This window comes from Symphodus melops, assembly GCF_947650265.1.
Source record: "Symphodus melops genome assembly, chromosome: 11".
NCBI classification, from domain to species: Eukaryota; Metazoa; Chordata; class Actinopteri; order Labriformes; family Labridae; genus Symphodus; species Symphodus melops.
Window position 1 is genome coordinate 15926774 of NC_136701.1, and position 27399 is coordinate 15954172.

The 27399-nt window shown below is 38.3% G+C and overlaps 1 protein-coding gene across 2 annotated transcripts in view; it reads left to right on the plus strand.

Annotated features, from left to right (window-relative positions):
- Positions 1 to 20203, plus strand: part of gabrb2b (gamma-aminobutyric acid type A receptor subunit beta2b) — a 107143-nt gene extending 86940 nt beyond the window's left edge. For both annotated transcript variants that reach the window (XM_079355054.1, XM_079355053.1), the window contains exons 5-10: positions 981 to 1063; positions 12783 to 12920; positions 14761 to 14913; positions 16471 to 16715; positions 18133 to 18273; positions 18620 to 20203. In XM_079355054.1, coding sequence (XP_079211180.1) covers positions 981 to 1063; positions 12783 to 12920; positions 14761 to 14913; positions 16471 to 16715; positions 18133 to 18273; positions 18620 to 18967 — 1108 coding nt within the window. In that variant the 3' untranslated portion in view covers positions 18968 to 20203. The remainder of the gene's footprint in view (positions 1 to 980; positions 1064 to 12782; positions 12921 to 14760; positions 14914 to 16470; positions 16716 to 18132; positions 18274 to 18619) is intronic.
- The last annotated feature ends 7196 nt before the right edge of the window (positions 20204 to 27399 follow it).

Consider the following 27399-nt stretch of genomic DNA (forward strand, 5'->3'; position numbering starts at 1 on the left):
AAATCAAAAAAAATCCGACAGCCTCTGGGACTGAATTATGGCTGATGCCAGCTGAAGGCAATTAATTTATCCTTGTAGTCACAGATGTCATGGTAGTAGTTTTCCAAGTAAGTTTTGGGGATTTGTTGTGGTCTTACACACTCCCTTTCATTCCACACGTCATGTTACTATGACACACAGTAGTCATTCAGACTACAACACTACCACTGTTATCTCTGGCCTTTTGATGCCACCGCTGTCCCAAAGAGCTTGATCCCTGCAGTGACTCGCATCTCAGGTGGGCCTGACACGGGATTATCCAAACAATGCTAAAACTGGGACATAAGGATTAGCTTTGGCCCTATAATCCCCAAAAGGACTTCCCATCACTGCTGCCACCAACCCCAAACCCTCAAAGTCTCCTGGATTTACCTGGAGGTACATGGGTTGGAAGATTTGAAGTCTGATGTAGTGCTCTTCGGAAAATACATTATGACCTGAATAAATGTTATTTGTTGTTGAGCACTTTTAAATTCTTTTGTCGTTCAATGTTGTACAATCTTTCTTTTGCTCTGTTTTCTTAATTTCTGTTGCATTCTTTCTTTAAGCTTTGTTTTGATTTGTTTATGTTTTAATGTCTGTAAAGCACTGTGAATTGCCTTGTGTCTGAACAGCACTATATAAATAAACTCGCCTTGCCAAACTTGCCTTATTTAGTTGTTTGGTTCGGGGGAATGTATCACCATTAACAATAACAATAACATCAGTGTTAAAAAAAAGCCCAGGGTGTATCAAATTCTCTTGTGGGGGTTGTATAAAATTTGTATTTCTCACATTAGGTTGTAAAGGTGTTTAACTGTAAACAAATGGTTGTTTTCCATTTTTTGACTGACGTGCTTGTATCTGCTGGACAGGATGCTGGGTTTTACTGTGTTTCTGCAACAAAGATATCTGATAATGCAGAAACAGTTCAGTGAAAAGAATATATTGTGTGTTTTCAGAATCACAACCACTGCTGCTTGTATGATGGACCTTAGAAGATATCCACTCGATGAGCAGAACTGTACGCTGGAGATTGAAAGTTGTGAGTACATCCTTTCCTTTAATTATTAAACATTCTCCTCTCCTCTATTGACATTTTGTTTCCTGTCAGTGGTATCAATCTCTGCACTGACATCAGAATAGTCAGCACATTTGTTCAAGTCAGCTATCAGAAGCTATCTCCAGGCATGCACTGGTCCAACTATTTGTGCTCCACTATGTAGCAATGTTTTTCTCAGAATTGGGATATTTTCATCATAATCTTTCCATCAAATCTAGACTATCTATACTGATAAAGCATTCCTTAATATAATCTGAACTTTCATAGAAACACTTTACAAGCTCTGAGATATATTCCAGAGCTGCAATTTATTGCATGAAAATTGCTCATTTCAGTTTCACTAAAGGGCTCAAATTCATCTTCTCCTGAATAGTTTGTAGGAACTTGTCAAAAGAACATTTTATCCTCCTTATTTGTATAAAGATCTGTGCCTTCAGTGTTAAATGGAAATGTTCCACTTATAAAACCAGCCATCATCAAACAAGTTGATGATCAAACCAAAGAGGAACTCTCGCTTGACTACAAAGCGCTTTTTGAAAAGTGTGCTGTCCGTGGTACTGAAGTCATGCAAAAGATTAAGGAGGATGATTAAGGAGAGTAATTGAGCTCCAAACTGAGGCCTTGTTTAAAATAAAGACAATGTAGAAGGAGTCCAAATTAAACGGTGTGCAAAAGATGCTATCACATCTTTTATGGTCTACCATTTTAACATTTGCCCTAGAAGAACGTGACTTCATAACTCACATGGAGAATGGAAGTTGATTCCAAACCAAGCTGGTTAAATGTGCACAAGCTCAGTCAGAGCTCAACTGGATGTCTGGAAATGTTTCCAAATGTTGTTGTCACATACAGATGGCTAAAGGATGTTGCACTCAGCTGTGCAAGCGGCTTGGAGGCCTACAGCTGCTGCTGGTGTACAAAAGGAAGTAGAGCATAAGGAGCAAAAGAGGCAGTTTTAAAAGTTTTTTTGTGCAATCAAGAACGCACAATAGTGAGGTTATGCAGAGGTCTGATTATATTAGCTGTAGGCTTGTGGAGAAAGTACGGGTATCACAAAGTTGTTATGAAGATATTTTCTCGTACAGTACCTCAATGCTCGCCTTATCCACCAATTTTCTCTTTTCCCTAGATTTAAAAGCAAGTCCTGGAAGGTTCTCTGTGCGAGGCTAATGATGCACACAGCTCCATAGCTACTTTACAAAATGTGCTGTACCCAGATAGCTACAGGCCATTTGTCCAGTAGCAGCCCCTTAAGTTCTCTGGGAGTGTGGTTACAGGAATCCATGAAGCCTCCACAGTCTGGTACTCAGCTAATGGACTAGAATGTGTGTTGCTTGGTGCATTATGTGTGCATAAGACACTTAAACTGAATTACATATTGTATCAACTTCTATAATACCCAGGAAAACAGTTTGCTGATTTCAAAAGCTGAACTAAAACACAGTTTATGCACACGTAAAACTGAGGCCATCTGGGTTTGAGTTAGGTTCAGCAAAGTTGGCAGTGAGAATGTTGAAAAAATAAACCGAAAAGTAAACTTTGGGAGGAGAGAAAAACAAGCAGAGAGGGGATTTAAATCAAGCTGTGGCAGATTAGAGTGAAAGAGATGTGGACTGAGAAGAGAAACGGTCTTGTTTATAAGCGGTTAGCCTAAATGGCCGAAGGGAGCCAGGATCAATTAGACCTGTTTTGTATAATATGTTTGACAAAGGGACCTCTTGCCAACTGCTCACGCCTCCCACACTCTTTATTGATGACATCACAGCTGTTTATCAGATGTATACGGCCCATCAGGATGTACACCAAAATCTGTCCACTACTGCATCTGCAAGAATACAAGATGAAGGGTGAAGAGATAAGCAGTGACAGAGGTTTTCCTGTAAGATTTTTAACCCTTGAGTGAACCTGAAATTAATGGACACTGTTTTTTTTTTAACCTCTTAAATTTAACTGACAACATGGATTGATTAATATCTGTCCTATTTCTGTTGTACAACTGGAGGCAACTGGCGAAAATCAATTTATTTGATTTCCCAAGAGATTCCAACACACAACAAACCATTTCCTCTAAGGTGGGATGCGAGCAATACAAGTGTCAGGAATTTGACGAATGACAATGTAAAGCCGCAAAGACAATGATATTATTGAAGTCAACAATGCACTCATGTGGTCTGGCATGTCTTAACTCACAGAAAAATCAGAAACAGAATCCTTTTTTTATTGCCAAACATTTACATGAAGGAATTTGTCTTGGTGCATTGGACCAAAAGAAAGAAAAAAATAATAATAATAACAAGTACTTAAATAAAATATGAGAATAAAAATAACACATTCTTGACTTTTACTACATAGGTGGGTGGGAGTCAGTTATATCAAGTTGTTGAATGTAGTATTTACCATTTTCTACCATATGCTGCTCCAGCATTTCAACAGCTTCACATATTTAGAACCTGCTTGTCCTCGGCAATCTTTTGAAGTGAACATTTTTAGATTTTGTACGTTTTCTTCGCATCCGATTGCAATAGAGTGGAAAGAGAAAGTTCAAAACATTACATCTTGCTGTTGGGAGGTCCAGGGAGTTTACTGGCTCTAATTTGACCCCAAAGAACACAATTGGAAACAGTGACGTCTTTGAGCACCTATAAAAAAAGTAGCTCAGGTTTGCCAGAAAACCATGCGCCTCATTGCCTGATTCTCACATTGAGAGACACCCACGCTGCACAGAAGGTCACAGGCCGGGGACAAAGTGTTGAAGCAGAAGTGAGTGCATGATTTTGTTGAGAGCATCACCTTCATGCTAACTATCTCCAACACTTGTTATTTGTCATCCGTAGTTTTTCTTCCAGAGGGGAGCAACCTGCAAAAGTACCTAATTGGGGACCTGGCGTGTGTTTGCTAAGGTGTTGTAGAGTTTGTACACAGAAAATGTTCACTCATACTGTTCCTTATGCTTATACTTGTTTGAATGAAGTAAGGTTGAGACAGAGAAGGGATATTAGCTGTTTACAAATGAGTCTGCCTCGCGACACTGCAGTAGGCAAGTCATCAGCACCCCAAGCGCACATCCTTCTCTTTTAATTTGGTGACAGGCTTGTTCCCAACCACTTTAAAAAACACTGGCTGGGGAGTACTAACTGCTGTGTGTGTGTGTGTGTGTGTGTGTGTGTGCATGCATAGATGTGCTTATGTGTGTGTGTTGTCAGTATCTTGAAGATTTGATGTGCCCTGCAGATAGAAATTTGAAAACAAAAGGGGCACATGTGGTCCCTCTGTTGTTTCATGTGAGCTCAGTGAGCAACAGTTAAAAGGGATATCTGCTGGTATAGACTGCCCCAGGTCTTGAATAGTCTTTGATGACGGCTGGTTGGGTTGGTTGTTTGATTTTTTTGTTGTTTTTTGTGTGTGTGCAACTGGACTCTTTTGTACTCCAAATCATCTGGTGCATCTATTATTTGCAGCAATCCTGGCATCTACTTTCTTCCCCTTTGACTGCCCCTTTTCTTTTCATCTCCTGGTGTTATAATCTTATCTCTTTGTCCATCTATTGGCTTGTTTTAATTGAGTTTGATTGCTCAGTTTTCTCACAGATTATATACCTGGTGTTATGTCTCTGCCCAAGGTCTGTTATTTAAAACACACGCCACAAATTCTCATTCATGGTTCAAGTTTTCCTCCGTGAATGTTGACCAACTTTTAATAACACAAACAACAAGCGTTGTTGTATGCTCTTTGCCGTATCAGCTTGATTGTATCATGCAAAGAGAAGTTGGGTAACTATGTTGTCTTTGATGATTTAAGGATGTTAAAACCTATGTTTTTATGACGTTACCATGCACGAATACACTCAAAAGAGCTCAAAATCCACTTTTACATTGTTTTTGAACATACAGTGTATTTGGGTAACTTGATTGTCTATGAAATACAGTGCTTTGTTTGTGGCCTGCTTAAGTTTTACAACACAGGGAAGAAGTGTTCAGTTTCAAGTTTCAAATGCTCTCCTTGTGATGGCACAGTGGGATTTCTGGGTAAAAAAAAATAGCGCTGGTTTATACAGGGTCACAAACCTCCTCTGGTACTTGATTCTGTTTATAGCTTTCCCAAATCACAGCAACGATGTTTCATTGAGACCACAGGGGACTGTTTAAAAAGGTGGAAAAGAGGTATAATAGGTCCTCTTTGATTAATGTGTATTTATTTTAAGTGATTCTTAAGCTCTAAAGCATCCACGGGTCCCTTAAAAAGGCCCTTTATAAATTAAATGTAGTATTACTATAGCAAAAGCATGTTTTAACCTGCAGAAATTGTATTTTAATATGAGCTTTCACTTTAATAAGGTTTTTCCTTTTATTTCCAACCAGTTCCACGTCTATATCTTTGATTCCCCCTTTTTTTTGTTCTCATGAGAATCAGGTCCTGTTTACTCATTATTGGCTAGCATTAGTGAAATGAAAAAAAAAGGGTTCATACAGAGTGAGGAAAGAGATTATAGAAAAACCTCATGCTCAAAGTGGTGGGCATGGACTGAGGTAAATGATTCATTCTGGATAGTCCAGGGACTTTTCTCGTGCTGTGACTAATGGTGTGGGAGATTTGCTCATTGTTCCTCAGTACTTTGGATTGCTACAATGGCTAAACAGTTAATACAAACATAATACTCTAATGTCTTTCCGTTTTTATGTAAAAGAGAATTAAAAGGGTTTAAACCACTTCTGCCCAAGCACACATTTCTTTCACTGTATCATTCTTATTATGAGGTCAGGTATACGTGACATTAATGCCCAAGTTTCTAAACCTCATATTCAGGAGTTTTTGTAAAGTGTTTTGTAAAATGCCTGTCACCCTGCATTTATTGGGTTAGCACTTGCTCAGCGTCTCTTTAATGCATAAGTAATCTAAGACTTGGCCACAGTCGGCCTCACAGGACTTGTGGAAGGAAATACCAATCGTTTCATTATTTAAAAGGGTTAAACTACCTTGATGTTCTGGGTCACTGTTACAGTAATGCAGTTTACATTGCTGCATTGTACAGGAGCCATACCTTCACAGGAGGTGGTTCTAGTAAAATATGTAGCATGGACCTTACATGTACAGCAGCTGTGCAGCGTTTCAATAAATGATCGCAAACGTATAGTCACTCAACTGTTAAACACTGAATACAAGAAAAAATGTGTTTTCCACCTGAGTTTTAGTTTATGTGTGACATCCTCTTCAGCAAGCAGATAATCAGAACATATCACGAGAGCTTATTTTTAATTTTCTTTGATCACATTTCACATCCAATGGTATGCTTAAATCCAACAAAAAAACATTCCATCTATTGTATCAAAATCACAAGTGAGTGAAAGGCCCATTCTGACCGTTATTTTTCACAGTTGCTGTGAACTCACAATGAAACGATCATTTCATTACAGCATCTCTGCCAAGTAATAGTTATATTTTCTGCACCAGCGATCCACATCATACGGACAGAGCTGCTTCCACTGTCTATCTCTATTCCTTCTTATATCTGTGCCCATCACAGTCCATTTTTAGAAATTGCACACGTCCTCTGGAGTGTGAATGCCTTCTACGCTCGGGCTTGCATGGCTTATTTATTTATCTTTGCTTTAGATGTACAGTCCCTGTCCAAGCAGGCATGCAGTCAGCTGTGGCTTGGCTGTGTAACTGCAAAAGTTTGAAGGCATTTCTAATTGGACAACAGGAAGAACATTCAAGTCTCTTTGAACTGGGCGAAATCAAAAATTCATCGGAGACATATTTAAGAGTGGAGTAGCCGCCTCAGCTCACAGGGGGAGAGCGAGATGGAAGAAGTCCTTCAGGGGGGGTTGATTTGAGATGCCCAGATGTGTTTGTGTGTGTGAACGTGCGTGCGAGGAGGAGGTTTTTGTCCATGCAAGCATGTATTTGCCTTTGTAAAGGAACCGGTCTTTAATCATGCTTTAGCCACACAACTACATTCCCCACACCATTTATGCACTGTGAATGTAGCAAGCCATATGATTCATGATTTTAATAATTGTATGCACAGTCACTGTCTTTTGGATCGTCCTTTATCATATTTACCATATCATGTGGCTTTTTAAGCCCGGTCTATAAACGCTTTATTCTTAAAAAGATCAAATTCCTGTTTCTGACCTCAAAAATAAAAGTCTCAATGACAATGTTAGTTTTATATATATATAAAGAAATAAACATTTTGTAACATTGTAATCTCATATAATCAGGAGTAAAAAAACAATGCTTTGTCAAAGCCATTGTTTTGTGTCCCAGCAAAATCCATCTCTGCCCATTAAAACAGATCAACTGAGACATCATTCCATAAGCTCAAAATAAAAAAAAAAAAGCCTGGAGTCAGATTTTATCAGGAAGATATGCCAAAGCCTCAGTTAAATAGCTTTAGTATTGTATTGTTGTCTCCTCTGATGATATCATGATTTTTTCCCATTCACGTTTTTGGCCTGCTAATGCTTCCAGCCTTTTTTTTAATCCACGACAGAAGCCTTTGGGGCGCCAGTTAAATGCACATTGTCACATCTTTTATTCTGAAGGAAGTTATCACCTTAAACACTATGGGCCGAGGGGCTAATTTCCTCCTTTGATTGTTAAAATAAAGGTATTTCACTCCGGTATTTTTTATCCCCTCACTGTTTTTTCTAGTTAAAGTTAATTTCATGCAGGATCAGAATCTGTATGATCCATCTGTGCCCAACACTGTCATGTTGATTGAAAGAACAGAGGCGACAAATCACACAGTGAGCATGAAAGAAAACAGAAATAAAGGTTTTAAAATGATTGCACAATTAGACAATTGAAAATGTGAGAGTCAGAGCTGATGTGTACATGGTTTGAACTTAGTATGGGTGTGTAGTTGTTTTGACTATCATGAAAATACTTTTCGACCAGGGGTCTCCAATTTTTCTTCTTCTGAGAGCTACTTTGAAAAAATGTCAGTGGCCAAGAGCTAATTGTGTCACATGGCTTGCATTTATTTACATAGCACACATCATCTGACTAAGCTACTGTTTGTACATGTGTGTAATTGTAAAAAGCCAATGTTTGTCATTAATTGCAAATTCACATGAAGGTCCAAGACAAAATATGGATATTTTACACTTCTGATTGTGCCACATGTTACCAAAAACTCACACCAGTGTCCAAGATCAATGTCACATCAATGTCAGAAAACATTACTACTTTATTCTTGGTTTTTATGGGCCAAATATACTGGTCGATAATGTTACTAATTACTACATTAATTACTAAAATTTACAGACATTCATTTCACACATTCATTTTTTGCCCGAGATGTAACAAGTTGTTACATTTTGGGTCACTTATTACATTATGGGTCAAATAATTTTTCTCGTAACAACTTTTTACATCTTGGGCGAAAAGTTACTTCGTTTTGGGCTCAACATTTTGTTGCATTTTTGACCGGTTATTAAATTTTGGGTTTTGTTAAAAAAAAAATTTTAAATAACATTTTGGGTTAGTGTTACATTTTGGGTAGTTATTACATTTCGGGCTCTAACATGCCTAATGTGCTTGTTGGAGAAATGTGATCAGAAAAGGTGATTCGTTTTGAATGAGATGCAAATGCACAATAAACAATGCAAATAGAGGAGTCATCCTCTTGGGAAGTGAATGTTGTCAAGCCAAAAATCTTCTTTTTACATTTTGATATATTGTTTGTAAAGATGGAATTATGCCATTGACGGTCAACGATGTCGTGTGCTTTAGTCTTTGGGGAAATTCATCTGAGTCTGCACCCCTGTGCCTCCAATTTAAATTCTGAATCTCAGGTACAGGATGTTATTCAGTCCCTGCTTTTATCACTTAAGAAATGTACCCAAAATTAAGTTATTTCCTTTTGCCCCTGACCTGACCTGGCTTTATTTCATCCCATCTCGACTAATATAATTTCCTTATTCGCTGCACTTACTGGAGACACACCTAATCATATGCAGTTGGTTCTAAAATGCAGTTGCCAGGCATTTTACTGCAATTGAGAGAAGAACACATTAATCTAATGTGACCCTTTCTCCTTTGGCTCCTTATTGCCTTTGGGATGCATTTTGGGGGATTGTATTGATTGTCTTTAGTGAGACAATGATGGTGTGGTAGAGCTACACAAACTCTCTGGTACATGAATGTTTTGTAAACATTTTCCAAACATTTAAAAATAACTGTTGGTTTCAGGGAACACTTAAGTCCTCTTTCAAAGGAAACCGAGTGTAAGGGTGTGGAAGGCATCGTCTGAAGAGTCTGCTTTAATAATTCAGAGGAACTAAATGGGTCACACAAGTATTAATTAAGAATAGGGTACGGGAACAAGAAGAGGGAAGACTGAGTGAGGCCTCGGTAAACACAAAATGGCTCTTACTGTACGACAAAGAAATTACAGAAGAGAGAAGGACAGGAGCGTAATCCATTGGAAAAAAAATATTGATGTGAGAAAAAGAGATAAAAACTGAACAAGAACAAGAAGGGAGACCAGAGGAGGAAGAGGAGCTGGGTGAAGTGTGGTATAATGGTCTTTATTGTGTGCAAAAATCAATGAAAGAGCGTGGGAGTTCCATCTTGCAATCCTCATTCAGCTTGGCCTCGTCATCCCCGCCATCCCACACACACACACACACACACACACACACACACACACACTCACACAAACATTGTGTTCATACTCATGCAAAGCAAACATGTTAATTCAGTTTTTCTTCATTTTTTTATTCATTCGTGTGCATTACCCTGCCAAATGTTGATGAAGGGGAGATTTAGCAGCAGGAAGTCAACTTCCACACATGCAATCAAATAATTCACTCAGGAAACTCAACAAAACACACAACGCAAATCCCCACTTCAGCAAACATGAACTTGTAGCAACTGCAGCGAGCAACACAGATGATTAATATGTTGCATGTATAGTTATGGACAACATTCCCGATTGTTGTCTAATCCGTCCCCTGCTGTTACAGACAAAAGCAGCACTGCACGTGCATATTCAGTTTGACTGAACAGTTTTAGCAGTACTATGATGTAAGACTGCAATATTCATTTTGTTTCTTTGGAACCAGCAGAGTGAGTTTTAGTTTGCTACCTTTGAGCTGTGCAAGATCAAGCTCGGATGCAATCTTCGGGCTTCATTCAGCGACATTTTTCACAAGATTATATTACAATTTTTGTTTGGGGGAGTCTGATGCAGATTCATTTTTTCAGGTTTTTTCAAAGATGTATTATTGTGCTGTGTGTACTTAACAGAGATAGGACAGTGGGTAGAGTGGGAAATCAGGCAGGAGAGAGAGAGAGTGAGCAACGACATGCAGAAAAGGAGCCACAGGTCTCATCCAAACCCAGGCTGCTCTTTTTGAAAACTTTAGCTTCTGTGCGTTGGGAGTGAAAACTCACTACTAATCCGCCAGCACCCCAGTGGTCCTGTTCTCAAACTGCAGAATTGTTCCTATCTGTATTTTCAGCTTGTATTCGTTTTTCCTTATTAGCATAGGTAAAGGTGCAGCCTATTAAAGAGCATGAGAAGGCAGGGCCATGTACACATGTACAAGTGAGTACTGTATGAGAAGGTACAGTATGTTGATGTTTGGTCAATTTCAACGAGCTGTCGGAGCGTCAAATACAAAAAAAAAAAAAAACATCTTTGTTGCTAAATAACTAAATAACCTTCCACAAAACAACATAGCAACATCATTATCACACATCAGCTAATAATCAATTAGCTGATGTGTGATAAATTAGGGTGGCAGATTTAAATAAAAAAAACTGTCCAATAACAGATGCACTCAAGAATGATTTAATGGCCTGTCTTTAAAAAAAATTGTGAGATAATCCAGTGCTGCTAGCTTGTTATGTTCAAAAGGTAGTAGTGTTTGTGTTTCATGCCTCTAAATCATTTTGTGGCCCTAAAGAAGAAGGTGGAGAAGAACAGCTATGATTGCTATCATTGTTGCTTTGTGTCTTTCAATTGTGATTATCTCTGCAGTGGAACAGGAAGGCCTCAACATAGCTTACATACATGAAATATTTCTCATTAAGTTTCACATTTTAGCTCGGCTTTACTTCTGAGCCCAGTCATCTATCTAAGTTGCACCACGCCCAGCTGTCTCCTGTCCTTCCTCCTCTTCTCTCCTCTCCCTGAGACCAAAGCTCTTATGCCCTGAAGTCAGCAGACATGACAACGGTATCCCAGCAGACAGTAGGCTCTGGATTATGCAAGAGCCCAGTATTCATGGTCTAATGAAAATGTTCATCTCTTCTTCTTGCAACAGCGCTTGTCTTCAGCTATAACTACAGCGCAACTCAATCATTTATCGCTCCTGCCCACTGGCCACTTTGCCATCCGTGTCTCCACTGATTCGGCCAAAGTGAGAGCAAAAGAGCGAGTAGCTTTGCTTCGGATTAATATTAATAGACTCGGGTCTTGTTCCTTTCCACATTTTAATGGGTTTTACTGATGAAAATGGATGCAAAGCCTGGTTATTTAATCATTCTTCCCCTTGTATTTAATAATTTAGTTTCTCATGGCACAAAACGTAAAAAAAATAAAGTTGACTCATACAGTATATATTTGGTCCCATATACTGTATAAGGGGTTCCCTCAGCTACTATGTGGGATGTTCTATGTTCTGTTTGATTTCATAATTTATTGTTAGCAGGCTTTTTTCATAATTCAGTCATTGTCAGAAATACAGCACAAAGACCTCAGCATGTGCCCCATTCATGGAACAAGACATAGAAGTGTTCACCACTTGCACTTACTTACTTACGAAGGAAGATTATTTTGTAATATACAAAGATATTTGCTGTGGCTGCTCCCGATTTATGGAACAGTCTACCTGTTAATGCTCCAACCATTGAGAACAAATCAATGCTGAAAACCAACCTCATTGCTCTGGCTTTTAATACAAGCTGAGTTTGACATTTTGAAATTTGTATTCATGCTCCTATTTATTGTGTTTCACTCTTTATGTGTGTTTCACTCTTTGCTGTTTCATGTATTGTTGTTATAGTGTTTTTTGCTTGTGCAGCACTTCGCTCAACCAAAGTTGTTTCAAATGTGCAGAAATAAACCTTGACTGATTGATTGATTGATTTTTGTGACAACAATTTGTCACAATTTGTGACATGTTGGAGTCTTTCCATGCTTATGTAGTTATGAAATTCTAAAACATCACAAAGTTTTGGGTCAGAAGCATTAAGAGAAAATAAAAACAACCAGATTAATGTCAGGGAAACTAACATTTTGCCTCTCAGAGCAGACATTGTTTTAGATCATTGAAAAGTAAAGAGTCAGCTTCTACTTGACAGTGTCATGGTAATTAGATGATGTATGCATCGCGTATGTATTATATAGACAAACGGTTCCGATAAGAAAGCGTTCTTCCCTGTGAAAATACAGTAAGTTGGGTATATGGGTCACCTAAGTCAGTGATTAAAAAAGAAACAAGCTAATGTATGAATACTTTAAATGCACAATGTGTTTACACAACAAAGCAAGCAATAACTGTGCCTGCTGTCAGCAGATGGCTAAATGATAATGAACACAAACCTAGTCATGCTATGTGATTAACTAACTGGACTGTATGAGATCCAGATGGGACATGATTATAACACACACACACACACACGCGTATATATATTATAAACAACCTAACTAATTCCTCCTCTCTCTCTCTCTCCCCTTTCTCAGATGGCTACACTACAGATGACATTGAGTTCTACTGGCGGGGAGGAGACAAGGCGGTGACAGGGGTGGACCGAATTGAGCTGCCCCAGTTCTCCATTGTGGATCACAAGCTCATCTCCAAGAATGTCGTCTTCTCCACAGGTGACGGAATAAAGTGAATGAATCAACACCAATCACAAATGAGGCCTACCTTGAATTGAAATAGTTAAATGTACAGGGGAAAAGCGCCGCCAGTGCAACATGATGCAATCCAATATAATTAGCCTTGAAATATTCATTATTTGTATGTGCACACACTTCACTGTATCTAATTGTCCTCTCCTTCTCTTAGGATTCTTTGACTTGTTACCACTTTTCCCCTGCAAACAGGGCAATAAGGAAATCCATGCATATTGACTCATTTCATTGTTTGGACTTATAGATACAAAAAAATACAATCAGCTCATTTCCATCATGCAAACTGTTGTGTAAATGTACTAAAAAAAAACCTTCAAATGAAGTGTCTTCCTGGAAAAAGAGAAGACACAATGTTTTATTTAACAGCAATAAACAAAAAGAACGCTGTCTGATACAATAAAAAATTCATTCACACTCTTCTGCATCTTCATATTTATGAATTTGTCATGCAAGCAAGAAAGCTATTGTATGCAGGATGGCAGTTCTGCTGAATATAGTTTCCGTTGGCTGTGTTGAATGAGAGCAGAACACTAATGCTGTAAGAATGTGAAGAGTTGGCCAATGAGTGGGCTCGTTTTATCTTCAAGATTCCCACATTCCCAACAACGCTATTAATAACACAGCGCTTCCTGATGAATGCATAATCTTTGTATGCATCAGTGTATGTCCCTTCCATTAGCTTGCATGCAAAGAAGTCAACCCAAGTGTGTTCCTGCAGGGTGTCTCATTGGATTATCTTTATAAGGAGATGTGGTAGACGGGGGATTCCCTTTTCAACGTGAGGTTTATTGGGATATAGAGGGAGCCACCCGGGGGTCAGTCAGAGATGCATGGATCAGCACAAGTGCCATGGCGTTGATCCAAAACAAGTGTCATATTCCACTCCAAGGATAAGCAATGTCATTCTTGTCTTTATGAATAAGATATATTCACTGCTGCACCTCAGACCTGCCATTTTATCCCTGAGTGGTTTCCTCACTGCATGAAGAAATAATTCATTGATTGTCTCTGTGACTCATGCTGACATTAGTTAACTGTACTCGCAGATCCAAGTGGCTGCTGGGTTGTTGGTGCTTTCATTAAAAAGGCTTAATCTTCTTCTCTGGTCCTTCATCTGTCTCTTCATGACTTTCCAATAAGCTGTATATAGCAGGCCATTACAGCTCCTTGTCCTCCTTTCAGCTGCAAGGCAACTCAGGCCAAAATACAGCCAATTCCCTAGGAAGAGAAAAATGTGTGCAGATACAATCTTTTCCCTGACCAAGACAATAAGTTGACCCTTAACAGACAATTATTGAATCTTTTGCACAGGCAGAATACAGATGGTAATTGTCTTGATGCTTTTATTCTGAAGGGACCACAACTATGGCTTGCGAGTGTTTCTGCAATGCACAACAATAGGTTGAAGAATACTCTATATTCAGCATTGGACCTGTGATGATTTGCAGTATTAAACCTAAGTAGGTTAAAGCTGAAAGCATAACTGAGTGCAGTCTTAATTGAAGGGATCACAACTACTTAATAGAATGGAAAAAAAGTCTTCTTTCTGGTTAATCAATTAATTAATTAAAAAAGGAATCAGCAATAAAGTTAATAATCAATCAATAAGTGAAGTATTTCTGACACCTTAACTATGCTGAGCATAAAGGATATCCAAAAATGAAAACCATGGAGCAGAGCTGTCTCTGAGAGAAAGTTATAGAGCAAAAAGTCCCGAGTTCCGACAGCTGTGGCAAATGTCGTGGAAAGTAACACCTAACTCTGCCTCTGCTTGCTATTTTTTGCCCCTGTTTCCTGTCTGCAGGTGCTTACCCTCGCCTGTCCCTGAGTTTCAAGCTGAAGAGAAATATCGGCTACTTCATCTTGCAGACATACATGCCTTCTATACTTATCACCATCCTCTCCTGGGTCTCCTTCTGGATCAACTATGACGCCTCTGCTGCCAGAGTGGCTCTAGGTGAGGCCTTCAATACAAATATAGACAGAGAGGCAGCACTTGTTTAAACAGGGGAGGATGTGGAGAAGTAGACTGTACTGGCAGGTTTGTAGATTCACCAAGGTGAGCTAACGTATATATTATTCTTTTGCTTGTCTTCAGTTACAGTGGTAGAGAAAGCAGAATAGAGAGTGGAGGTTGGTCATTTTTAGTGTTTTTTTTTATATTATTATTATTTGATTCTGAGAGTCTCTTTTCTGGAAGTCACAGTGTCCTCCCTCGTCGTCATACTCGATTACATAAACCTCTCGTAGCCTGTGAGGTTTGTTTCTAGCTTCTAGATTACTCTTTGTTTATCTGAAGCTCTTCGCCTTCTCTTCAACCAACTCCATCCAACCGGCTTCATCCATCCTTTTACCCATCCCTCGCTTAAGCAGACAAGGCAATTTCACTGATTGACGACTGAGCTGCATTTAGTTATCGGTGGTTGGGGGGGGGGCAGGGGGCATGCATGTGATTTGATGAAAAAAGCAATGCTCCATAATGGAGGCAGGTCAGCAAAGTTGGTAAAATGTTTGGTCACCCTCCTGATCTACACTCGATCCAGGAGCCACTTCCCTGACCTGGTTTGGGGCATTAAAATGGGCCTGTAATAGCTGAATCACATGTGCTGCAGAAATCCTATGTTGTTGTTGTTAAGCTCCTGCAGCAACAGCTCAGGAAAATTGCCTGAATCCTATTTTGAGCAGTGGTCACCTGACAGCTGTGTGGCAGCTGTAGAATAATTTAATAATTGTTCACTGAGACTCTTAATAGAAATTGCCATAAATGATCACAATGTGTGCGCAATATGGAATAGGAGTATGTCTATAAGAGCTGGGAAAATAATAAGACAATCATGCATGGACAAAATATGAAAGCTTTTCATTTGAGACTCTTAATTGTTATTCCTGCATCTCAAACTATCATAGGCACACTACATTCAAGAGATGTTGCCTTGCTGAAATGCCTTAAATATCAAATGAACTCACTGCAAGCTTCAGATAACGTGTCACTCATTACGAGAATACACTTGATATATTGATATGCAAAGTCAGTCTCACATAAACTGTCCCCCCTGCTCGTTTGGTTAGATTTTTTCCAAAGTGTCTACAACTTTTCTCAGAAGGTGTTCCCTGCTAATGAACAAGACCAAGGTTGACATTTGAATTTCAAATGGTTGCAAAGCCCCAGCCCCATAGTTGCTCTCTCAGTGCATCGCAGGGTAAAGTCATGTAGAAGGACCCTTTGGTTTGATTGATCCTGACAGGCCTAATGAGGCACAGACATGGAACCAAGTAGATCTCAAAGATATCTTCCCATCAGAAATTCAGATTCGTGAAGAAAATCTGAGGGTGTCGTTGCCTTTTTCTATTCATGTATAATTTTCAGGACTCACCAGAAGGAGGATTGGTGGCATCAAAACAGTGGTTAAAACAAGTTTTTCAACAGCACTCAACAACATTCATGGCATGTTAAAAAATGATTTGATACTTTTTCTATGATGATGACATCGTGTTTTGGTCTTTTTCCCAACAGGTATAACCACGGTGCTCACCATGACGACCATCAACACCCACCTGAGAGAAACCCTCCCCAAAATCCCCTACGTCAAGGCCATTGACATGTACCTCATGGGCTGCTTTGTCTTTGTCTTCATGGCTCTGCTCGAGTATGCTCTGGTAAATTACATCTTCTTTGGGCGAGGCCCTCAGCGTCAGAAAAAGGCAGCTGAAAAATCAGCGATAGCCAACAACGAAAAACTGAGGATGGATCCAAACAAGGTAGGAGCAGATTGGCTTGGCTCTGAAGTCTTTTGACGTGTACTCTGTTTTCATTAGAAACGACAGATTTCCCCCAAAGTAGGATCATTTTTTTAGAAACAAAAAATGCCTCTGTCACCAAACTCAAGCTAAATGTATTTATCAATTTCCTTATCCACATATTTGAATCAATTATTCATAAAGCTGTCTGAGTAACTCAGAATAGTAAAGTAGCAAAGAAAAGAAATGTGGACCACTTCAAATCGAGTGCTGACCTAATGTTTCTGCTTTCACTGTGCCAATTAGGGCCAGCGTAATAAACGTGTACATGTTGAAACAGAAGAAAAGAAAGCCTTGACTCTATGTCTTGATAGAAAAAGTTCAGTTTTCTTTGTGTACTCCCAGCTGACATAAACTACTTGCATTGAAGCAAGTGGGCCATTTTAGAATTGCTGCTTATAGCGGTAAACTGCAAAACTGTTTTTAACGTCTTGTTTTTCTGCATTAATATTTGTTGACGTTAACCCTTGTGTGGTGTTCGGGTCTGTGGGACCCGTTTTCATTTTTTATTAAAAGAAAAATGATACAATTGATTAATTTTTCAAACTGAGACTCACTGACTTTGGCTCATTTTCTGTGAAGAACATATATCAGAATACATATTTAATGACCACACACCATACACCCCCCCTACACATTTCTATTACATAAAAGATGTCCGGGTCCACTGGACCTGGGGCTAATAGAAGTGTGGGTACACAGAACATCAGAGGGTCAAATGTGCGAGAAAAGGAGAGCAGACAGTGTTGACAAACAATGCTGCAACTTTGTGTGGGAACCGCAGGTGCAGAAACACAAAAGAAGCAGACCTGCAAAACTGTAAAGTATGGTATAAAGATCTGGGCTGCCTGTGATGCCACTTCCTCATATGCTTGGAACTTACAAGTCTACACAGGGAAACCTGATGGAGGAGCCCTCGAGAAAAAACAAGGAATGAGAGTTGTCCTCGACATGTCTCAGGGACTCAGTGGACACAACATCACATGCGACAATTTGTTTTACCTCGCATTAAAAGCCACAAAATGCAACGGGTCCATCAGACCCACAAACACTGGCTGAGTAACAACAATATGAACATTACACAAGGGTTAAGGCAAATGTGTGACATACATTTTTGACAAATGCATGCTTGAGACTATGTCCAAGTGTTTGCCGTATTGCTTGTGCAAATAAATAGTTAATTACAATTCTATTCATAGTGTACTGTATGCTCCTAATGTACTCTTAAAAAGCACTACATAGCAGTTGCATTTGTAACCATTTAATTCAATTCAATTTTAGTTGTATCGTACATTTCATACAAACGTAAACCCAATGTGCTTTACAGAAGACAAACAAATATATAATGCATAACCATGGTGATTTGTTTTTTTTGCAGTGGTTGGTGGGGAATGTAGTTGGTAGAGATGACACTCTGTACGCAAGAATGAAACAAAGGGATCTAGATGGTCATGACTCCATATGGGAACCAATCTTTGTGGATGATACAGCACTTGGACTTGGCGATCAAAAGAACAAGGTAATTCTTCTATGAAAAATATGAGAAAGATTCTTGAACTCTGAATAGATCATAGATACAGTGAAGTGTGTGCACATACAAATAATGAATATTTCAAGGCTAATTATATTGGATTGCATTATGTTGCACTGGCAACACTTTTCCCCTGTACATTTAACAAATTCAGTTCAGGGTAGGCCTCATTTGTGATTGGTGTTGATTCATTCACTTTATTCCGTCACCTGTGGATCATATATATATATACATATATATATATATATACATATATGTGATATATGATTCTCTGTTGGTTCTTCGATAGGAGAAACTCTTAAAAAGATACTGTGAAAAATGTTTCTTTTTCTAGATGGACCCACATGAGAACATCCTTCTGGGCACCCTGGACATCAAGAATGACATGGGGGTTTCAGAGCTGGCTCTGGGTCTCAATGACCCGAGAAATACCATGCTGACATATGACAGTTCAACCCTTCAGTACCGCAAAGCAGGACTGAACCGGCACAACTTTGGCCGAAACACACTTGAGTGTCACATGACTCAGAAGAAGAGCAGACTACGGAGGCGTGCGTCTCAGCTTAAAATCACCATCCCAGACTTGACTGACGTAAACATTATTGACAGATGGTCGAGGATGATCTTCCCTACTGTCTTTTCATTCTTCAACATTGTTTACTGGCTTTACTATGTCAATTAAAAGAAGAGGACATCGGTGAGTGCAAGAACAAACAGCAAAATATGTTGCTCATTTCTTGTTTATAACTGGTTTGTTTCGTTTTTTTGTGTGATTTGGAAAAACTGGACTGGGTAACCATATTCAAGACCAGTTCTGTCATATCATGGAATACCGCATTTGCTGACTAACACATGACAACCTTATAAGAGAGAGATTACAAACATATAAGGTGCCTCTTCCTGAGTAGTTGTTAACAATTTTGAGTATTTTGTGAGTTGTGAATCTATTTTCAAATGTTTATTTGCATATTTCTTATGTTTGTATCATGTTAAATTAACAGCATACTAATATTTTGCCAAAAAGAAAATCTGTTCGGTACGAATTAATCCAATTAATTCATAACTATCGTCTTTCACTGACACCACTTAAAAAGTGCTGACACATGTTTCAGGTCATCCAGGTATTCTAGGTTAAATAACATCTAAGAAACTACTGTAAATGTCTTGGTACAAAAAAAATCATTTGATACTAACATTATAAGGGCCCCTCAGTTCACAGTTTATAGCATGGTGTATTCAAAAGGTAACTATAATAAGCTTTTTCTACTGAAGGGTACAAGAGGAGTTTTTATTTTATTTCTTTCATAGCCTATTCTTAGATTATAAAACATGTTCATTGGATTGCAGGTTAAATGAACTTATATCATTCCGAAACTAGTGTTTACATGGATTGTACTTCAGAAAAGTACTGATGGTCAGAAAGAAAAAAAAAAAACAACATTCCTCTTTTGGATACATTTGTAAAACTCTGAAAAATAGTTCACTTGTGCCGAACTTGCTTTTTAAAAACTATGATTTAGAGGTTAATGAAGAACACTAACAGTAAAGCTAAAGGGATAGCGTGGTCTACAGAGAGGCACAAATAAAAAGCACAAGAATCAATTTTAGTTTTGTTATCAGTCTTTCACCATACTATATCTGCCTCCTACAAACCTATTGTCAGTTTTATAGGTTTAAACTTTTAACATTTAACACTCAAAGCCAATAACTGTGTCCAAATTAAATGTGATTTTCAGGACATAGCCGTGATTCCAAAATGAAATTGTATACCCACAAACTAAGGAGTGATGGTCATTTGCTTTTGACTGTATGATTACGTGGTAGGTTTTTTAAGGATTTTTGCACACAAGTTCTGAAAGCCATAGAGGCTGTACCGTATTTCTTCTGATACCTGGTGCTTATAGGAGCTTTTTATTACAACAATGATGAAATGTAAGCATACAGCTAGGGCTGCAAAACGCAAGACTGCCATTTCCCCCTCAGCCTCACTATCTGTATGAATGAACTTTGGTGTTAAAGTATCTTCTACATAAACATTAAGAACCAAATCACACATTAGAGTGAAATACTAACTGTCTAAAGTCAGTGGAGCAATCGTTGACACGTAAAAAAGATGTGGTTCCTCTTAAAAAAAAAAAAAAAGTGGAACAAGTAGCCGGAGCCTTAGTCTCCTCTGTCCCAAGTGCTTCTACCGAGTTCATCTCAAAGAGCAAAGTTCTTATTCAAAAAGGACTATCTTTTATTAGTATGCTATTCCTTTTGATCGTTACGGTGTGAGAGAACATTCGAAACACTAGTATTCTGCTTGTTTTCTTCAAAATGTAGCTTCATACAGTTACGTCTGACTGCATGCGCTGTACAGTAGGTCAGTGGTTCTCAAATAGTCTAGCCTCAGGACCCACCACCTGTCCACAACTCCTTGATAAGGAATCACAACCCCAGATTTCAAATATTTTTCATCCAATGAGCATCTGATGCAAATGTTTGCAGTTTGGACCTTGTGTGTCTAAAACATGTTTTAAAAGTGATTTTTAGACTATTATATTATAGTTTTTTTCACTGGCACACTTTTGCGACTACTGAAAACGACTCCACAACCCACTTTTGGGTCCTGACCCACCAGTTGAGAACCACTGTAGTAGAGAACTCCTTAATATCCTGTTTTCGATCACTTTTCTGTTCTCAATAGTTTATTTTCATTTGTGGTTTTTGTGTTCAGTTCACCTCACAGATACATGTGAATATGTCTGTGATTATTTATATATGTCTGGTTGATATTGCAAATGTTGAGGATGACGATGTTTGACGTTTAGACTTTTGTATAAAACATTTACAGAACAGTTACCACCATTTTTAATAGATGCAGGTTTTTTTTAGAAAACTGCCCAAAAAACAAGAACAAAGTCCAGATTAGTCTGAGTCTTGGACTTTCACATCACTGGTGTTTAAATGTTACTTTACATTTTCAGTTTGTGCTAATGTAGGTTAAAATCAGCACATTGTAAGTAGTTTATATTATTTTTTTATATGTCTGGTTATTTCATCTTGTTTTAAATATTTCTCTTTCAGAATAGGGTTTTAATTTTATGGCTTAAAAAATGGATCCTGAAAGGTTAGATGTTGTTGTTTTAAGATGATTGGACATGTAAATGTGTTAAATGACTGCAATTTGAACTCAAATTTGGGATTTTTATCCAAAAAGTTCATAATAATATAAGGTTGTACATATCAGATAGTATATTATATTATTATTATTATTATTATTATTATTATTATTATTATTAATAGTCAATTGGAACATATCATTCCTGTAGATAACTACCTATAAGCTTTGAAGAGCAACAACAAAATGCTGATTTCAACGTCACTTTTACTTAAGAGAATGCAAAGGCTGAGGTGAAAAATGTAAATAGTCTATTTTAGTGTCACTTGATCACTTTTTTGTTTCTATTTGCTCTATTTGTCAAAGCACATTATCTTTGGTTTTGCCAAAATGTATCAGATATTCATGAATGTAGTTGATATTCTTATACAGCATGTATTTGCTGTGATGTGTCAGCAAAAGTATAACAGTTTATTGTACCAATGATCAGCTAAACACAGCTCGATGTACACCACTTGTTCAAACACGTGCACACATATACACAAAGAGTCAAGTGATTCAAAGGCATATGTTGCCTTTATATCAACCATCTCAGGTCAGCACGATTCACATTACTGACAACACTGCACAACAGAACACAAACTACATTTCCAACCCATGAATTGTATTTTAGGGGAAAGTACCTTAATGAGCTCGTTTCTCATACTTGTTATTGTACTTATTTGCTTCCTGTGTTCTCCATAATTTTCACACTACACACAAACATTTAAACTACTATAGTGTAATATGTCTTTTCCCAGAATTGGCAAAAACAAGGCGGTTCATTTTTAAGTCAGTAAGGTACTTAATACAACTCGGCCGAAGACAAGTTTCACCCTACCCTATATAGATATATTTCTTAACCTTCACAGGTATACTGTGTGTGGTATGACATGGTGTATTTGAGTGTGAGAATGTTGTTCTGGATGTGTGTCAGCCAGGCAGTAATGTGTTTTCAAAGCACATGAAGGGAAACTGGCGAGAAAGACTTGCTTCATAAGTTCTACACTTTGAATATGTGTTTGTACTTCACAGCGCTTTTTTTGTTTCATATATTTTTATACTTCTATACTCCAGTGGGGGGAAAAAAAAACAAAAAACAGAAAAAAACAGCAAACACTAATGTTAAATTCAAACTTTGGCTATTTTCACATTTATACTGTACAGAATGATTACATAATCCTGTAGGAGCAATGACATGTATGCTTATGAAATCCTTTCATAATCCTTGTGTAAAGTTTAAAAAAAAAAAAAACATGGTGGAATGCGGTTTGAAAATTGCTTCTTTTTTTTTTTTTTTTAGAGGATCATATTTGGAAATGCAAGGTCTACTGTGGAGAGCAAGGACAAAATGACATCCTAAAAGCATAAATAACACATCTTGGTGACAGTGTATGTTTGCACACACTCACAGAAGAAGCCTTAGCCTCCTGCTGCCCTGGACTTCCCTCCAAGGAGCATCAATCCTTCTTACTCTCTTGACACCCACCACCTCGAAAAATCCTCAAGCGTATGTGCCACTCACGATAACAATCCCAGAAAACCCAGAGCTGTAGGCTACCGCTTTCAAAGATAAGCCCTGAAATCTCAGTGTCTGTCTTTACAATGAACGATCTATGGAAATGAAAACATTGTCAATAAATATTGTATACAGTTCTAATTCTGTGGTTATTTTTGCACTGTTTTGGAGTAAAGAGGAAATGGGCTTATGCTGGCCTGTTGTCACGTTTTTTCTGAAAGCTCTCCGTGCATTTTTTATTTTTGAAATGGTGTTACATTGATGCGGCAGCCATCAAAACAGAAAGAGGCCTATTGCCAGTAGTTTTCTATACAAACTATTTTACGATGCTTAAAACTTTTCAATGCTCGAGGTCACTTTATGATTAAGAAGACATTTATTGGTCAATAGAAAAATACAATCCAAAGTAAAAGGGAGTCTGAAAATGTTGTACAAACACCTTTTTATGTTATTTTTATACTATACTACTATATTAATTACAGATGCACTGTGAAGATTTGGTTTTGCAATTTGAAAGTTGAACTAAATATTCAGACTTTATTCAAAGGAAAAACACTGGTGTCCCTGGAACACAGTGTGTAGCTAAAAAGCTGCCAGGAGAGTTATGGTTTAACTCTCGGCCCACCACCAAAACTTTTCATGGCGCATTTTATCTTCACACAGTTTTCCAAGGACCACATTTTCCTCTGAGGACAGTTTGTGTTTACAGTTATGAACATATACAACATAATCGTGTAGTTTCTCCAATTTTCACATTTCACTTTCAAAACTCCATAGTGCACCTTTAACCACATTTTTTTTTTTTTAATGCCATTGAACTTTTTCTGGTAAACTCAAGATTTAACCCACCTTCTTTACTGTTATCTGAATTAAATCTTTAAAATCAATGGCTTAACTTCTCATTAATACTGCTCTGAATGTTATCCCCAATAAGGTCACTTTTCAATACGTTGTGTTAATTTTTGAGGTGCCACAAGTGTAGGATCATATATGGATATGGGAGGTGAGAATTGGGAGGAAGAACACGACTATCATGAAAGCTGAAACAAAATGGTAAATTAGCGCAAAAGTGAATTGCTTCTGTTATGTGCTTTGTGCCCTCAGCTCACGTTAAATATGGGTGGGAAGTTGTTAGCTATCAAGCTAGCAGGATTTATGTGCAGCTGTTTTATCAGTAAATTTAACTCCGATTGCTTTACAGTACTGTACTCACGCCATTTCTTCTGTCATTTGGTGCAAAGAGAGATTTTGTTAATCCACAGAAGTGTTTTGGAGGGACTTTGATTTGACCTAGTTGTTAAAACAGGGTTGTGGGTGTATACTTTTTGTCTGAAGATTTTGATATTCCATCGCCTTCTCTCTCACTTTGGCTGTCAATGTCTATTTTTTTTTTTTTAGGTTTTTTTGACTCAAGATCTTTGGAGTCCAGCAGAGTCAGCTACACATGTTGTTTCTCCCTCCCTCTGTCTAACTATGGGTCTCTGCGTTTGGTCTCTTGTGTGAATGTCCCAAATTCATAAAAAAAACATGAGCTCTTGACATGTATCTCAATCTGATGACAATGGCTTCCTTTTAGCCTTATCCCTAAATCCTTATCCTTTCATAAATTGTATTGGGGCTTGTTAGATAAAGATCAAAAGAACTGACTCCCCCGTGTGGAAGAGAAAGACATCCCTGTCAAGGACATGGTTGGTCACTAAGACCCCATATTATTATGTTTCATCTTAAAAAGAAAATGCCTTTAAATGTTATGCTATATACTGAAAAGTAACATACAAAATGTGAAAATGAAGCCCCGTTTCCACGCGGTAGTCCGGTACGGATCAGTACAGTTTGGTTCGATTAACCCTGTTTCAGAGAAGGTTGTGTGCCGCGAGGAGAAATACAGACGTAAACAATCGCCTGTGTATTGCAGTCAATGGTTTAAACACGGCAGAGTTTTGCTTGCCGAAGTCACACAGGAAGGGATGATTCTTCCAACCAATCGACGGACTGCAGAGTTTAGCTCCACCTTTTCGGGTCGGCTCGATATTCTTGGCACCCCAACAGAAGGGTCCCAAAAAGTTGGACGATACGGATCGGTTATTTGGGAATCTTTCTCGGGATTGGTGTATGGAAACACCGCAAAATGCGCGCCATACTAAGACGAACCGATCCAAACCACAAGGTGGAAGGGCTAGGGCTATACTGTATTCATCAGGCTAAAGTTATAAACAATATTACTGTTCTACTGTGCCGACAATAGACATTCACTGACAGCAGTATAAACCATAGTACAGCTATTGTGAATGCCAAAGGCTAAATAGTCCTGTAATTTACAAAAATGTATTTTCAAATGTGAAAAAGCTGTACAGGTTTACGAAAACATAACTTCCACAATAAATTAAACATATTGTTTCAAATATAGAGTTTCAAAGAAATGTCAAGATAGCTGAGCGGGCTCAAAGCTCACTTTATTCAATTTTTAAGAGCAATAATAGTGCGGCTGCCTTTACAAGGTCTCAATATTGTACTGCAATTATTTATTCGTTCCTTTTTTCACATCCTTTTTATAACCATTTAACCCCAGTATTTAACTTTTATCCAGAGGAGGGCAAACTTCTGTTGTACTTCAATCAATCTTATTAAAGAGAGCTGAAGAACAGATAGACGTCTAAATTTAGTCAAGCACAGTGAGGTATTCCATGCTCTTAAGTGCACCATTGCATTGTTGCTCTGTGTTTTTAGCTATGAGTGCTGCAGCTTCAGCTAATGCCTTTGTTATTGCGACTAATGTTTTTGCTGTCTGAAAAGCTTCTTGTGGTTATGTAGTAACAGCAAGGCACTTCAAGGTCCTTCTTGTATGTGTTGTTTTCAAAAAATGTATAATAGCAGCACAAAAATAAGTCGCTGTACTTCAACTAATTTTTTTATTGGAGGGAATCACAATGAGACTTGACCTTCTTTGTGATCAAGTACCAATTCAAAATGTTAGGTGAAGACACTTTTCAAAAAGAACAGGTCGAGGCTGAACTCTTTATTTATCTAAAGAATTGCTTTTGAGTGTTGACATGCATTTATTTCAGAGTTTCATTCAGTATCATGTTTTGAACAATTTTTCTAATATTGTATATATATTTGTAATATTATTTATTTGAAACAGTTTGTTTCAAGATCACTTACAGCCAGCCGTAATGATGAGCCTCAGGTCACTGGACTGACATCTCATATTCCACGATGTGACTATTGCATTTGGGCACATCCCAGCTCAACCCTATCAGATAGGAAAATATTGTGCCACATCCAGCATTGAATGTGTGTAATTAAAATGCAGTTTCCGCATTGTGTGATCCGGGCTTGATCAAAAGGATCTGCATCCCATGGCAACAAAGATCCTTTCAATTTTACCTATAAACACAGCGTGACGCTGAGATGTGAAATTGAGCCACCGTGGAGGAGAAGAAATAGAGCTCTGGTGGATCCGGATAGGACATGAGTCATGACACGGAACTGTAGGCAAGCCTGGCATTACAACAAAGACATTAGGAGACTAATGCAAAATGCTCCTTTTCATCTTTCACCCACAACACCCTGTTTGGTCATCACCCACAGCCTGAGCGTGTGTGTATGTGTGTCTGCTCACAACCCACAACCCACATCATGGTCTCATCCTGCATTTTAGATTAAACTTACAATGGGAAGCAAGGCTTGTTCAGCCAAGATATCCTACAAGCTTTATTGTAGAGGGTGACTCACCTTTTAAAGACATTTTAAATATAATAGTCTGGCTTTTTACATCCAAAGCAACAGAAGAGGATGAGAAGTGTGCTCGTGCATGTTTGCCAATGAAGACGCTTGAATCTTACTCTTGTTTGTGACAGTGTGAATCAGACTGTAGCTCAGTTGAAGGCCACAACGTAACATATTGATCATTAGATGGCTGAGTTAAATGCTCAATTGTGATAGGCCAATTAGGCATAGCAATTGTCTATTATCCTTCAACAGATCACTGCTGTTAAAACGAACAAACAAAATAAGAGATTGTCACTGAGGAAAAAAACAGGCAATTGCCAGAGACGCGGCTCTGATCACGCAGACTCTGGAGGACTAACTGTAATCATATTAATCCGCTGTAAGAAGTCCAGTTCATTTGATGGCTGTCTGTTTGCTGTGGGAAAATAAGTAAGGAGAGGATGATAGCAGTGCAAAGTAGATAAAAGATAATTGGACAATAACACTGATGTAAACAGTTATGACCCTCTCCTCTGCTGGGCCGTACCCACTCCCTCAGAGAAGCACTGATGAGCAGCAAGGTGCAGTCTGCTCTTTTTCCTGTCTGCCATACTGTACATTTAAGACTGCAGACTTCTGTAGCAACATTCTGTTTGACAGATAAATAGATTTTCTTTTGACATGGCCCGCACACATGGACGAACTCATTGCATTTTTTTGTGTGTACCACACTAATTCACAA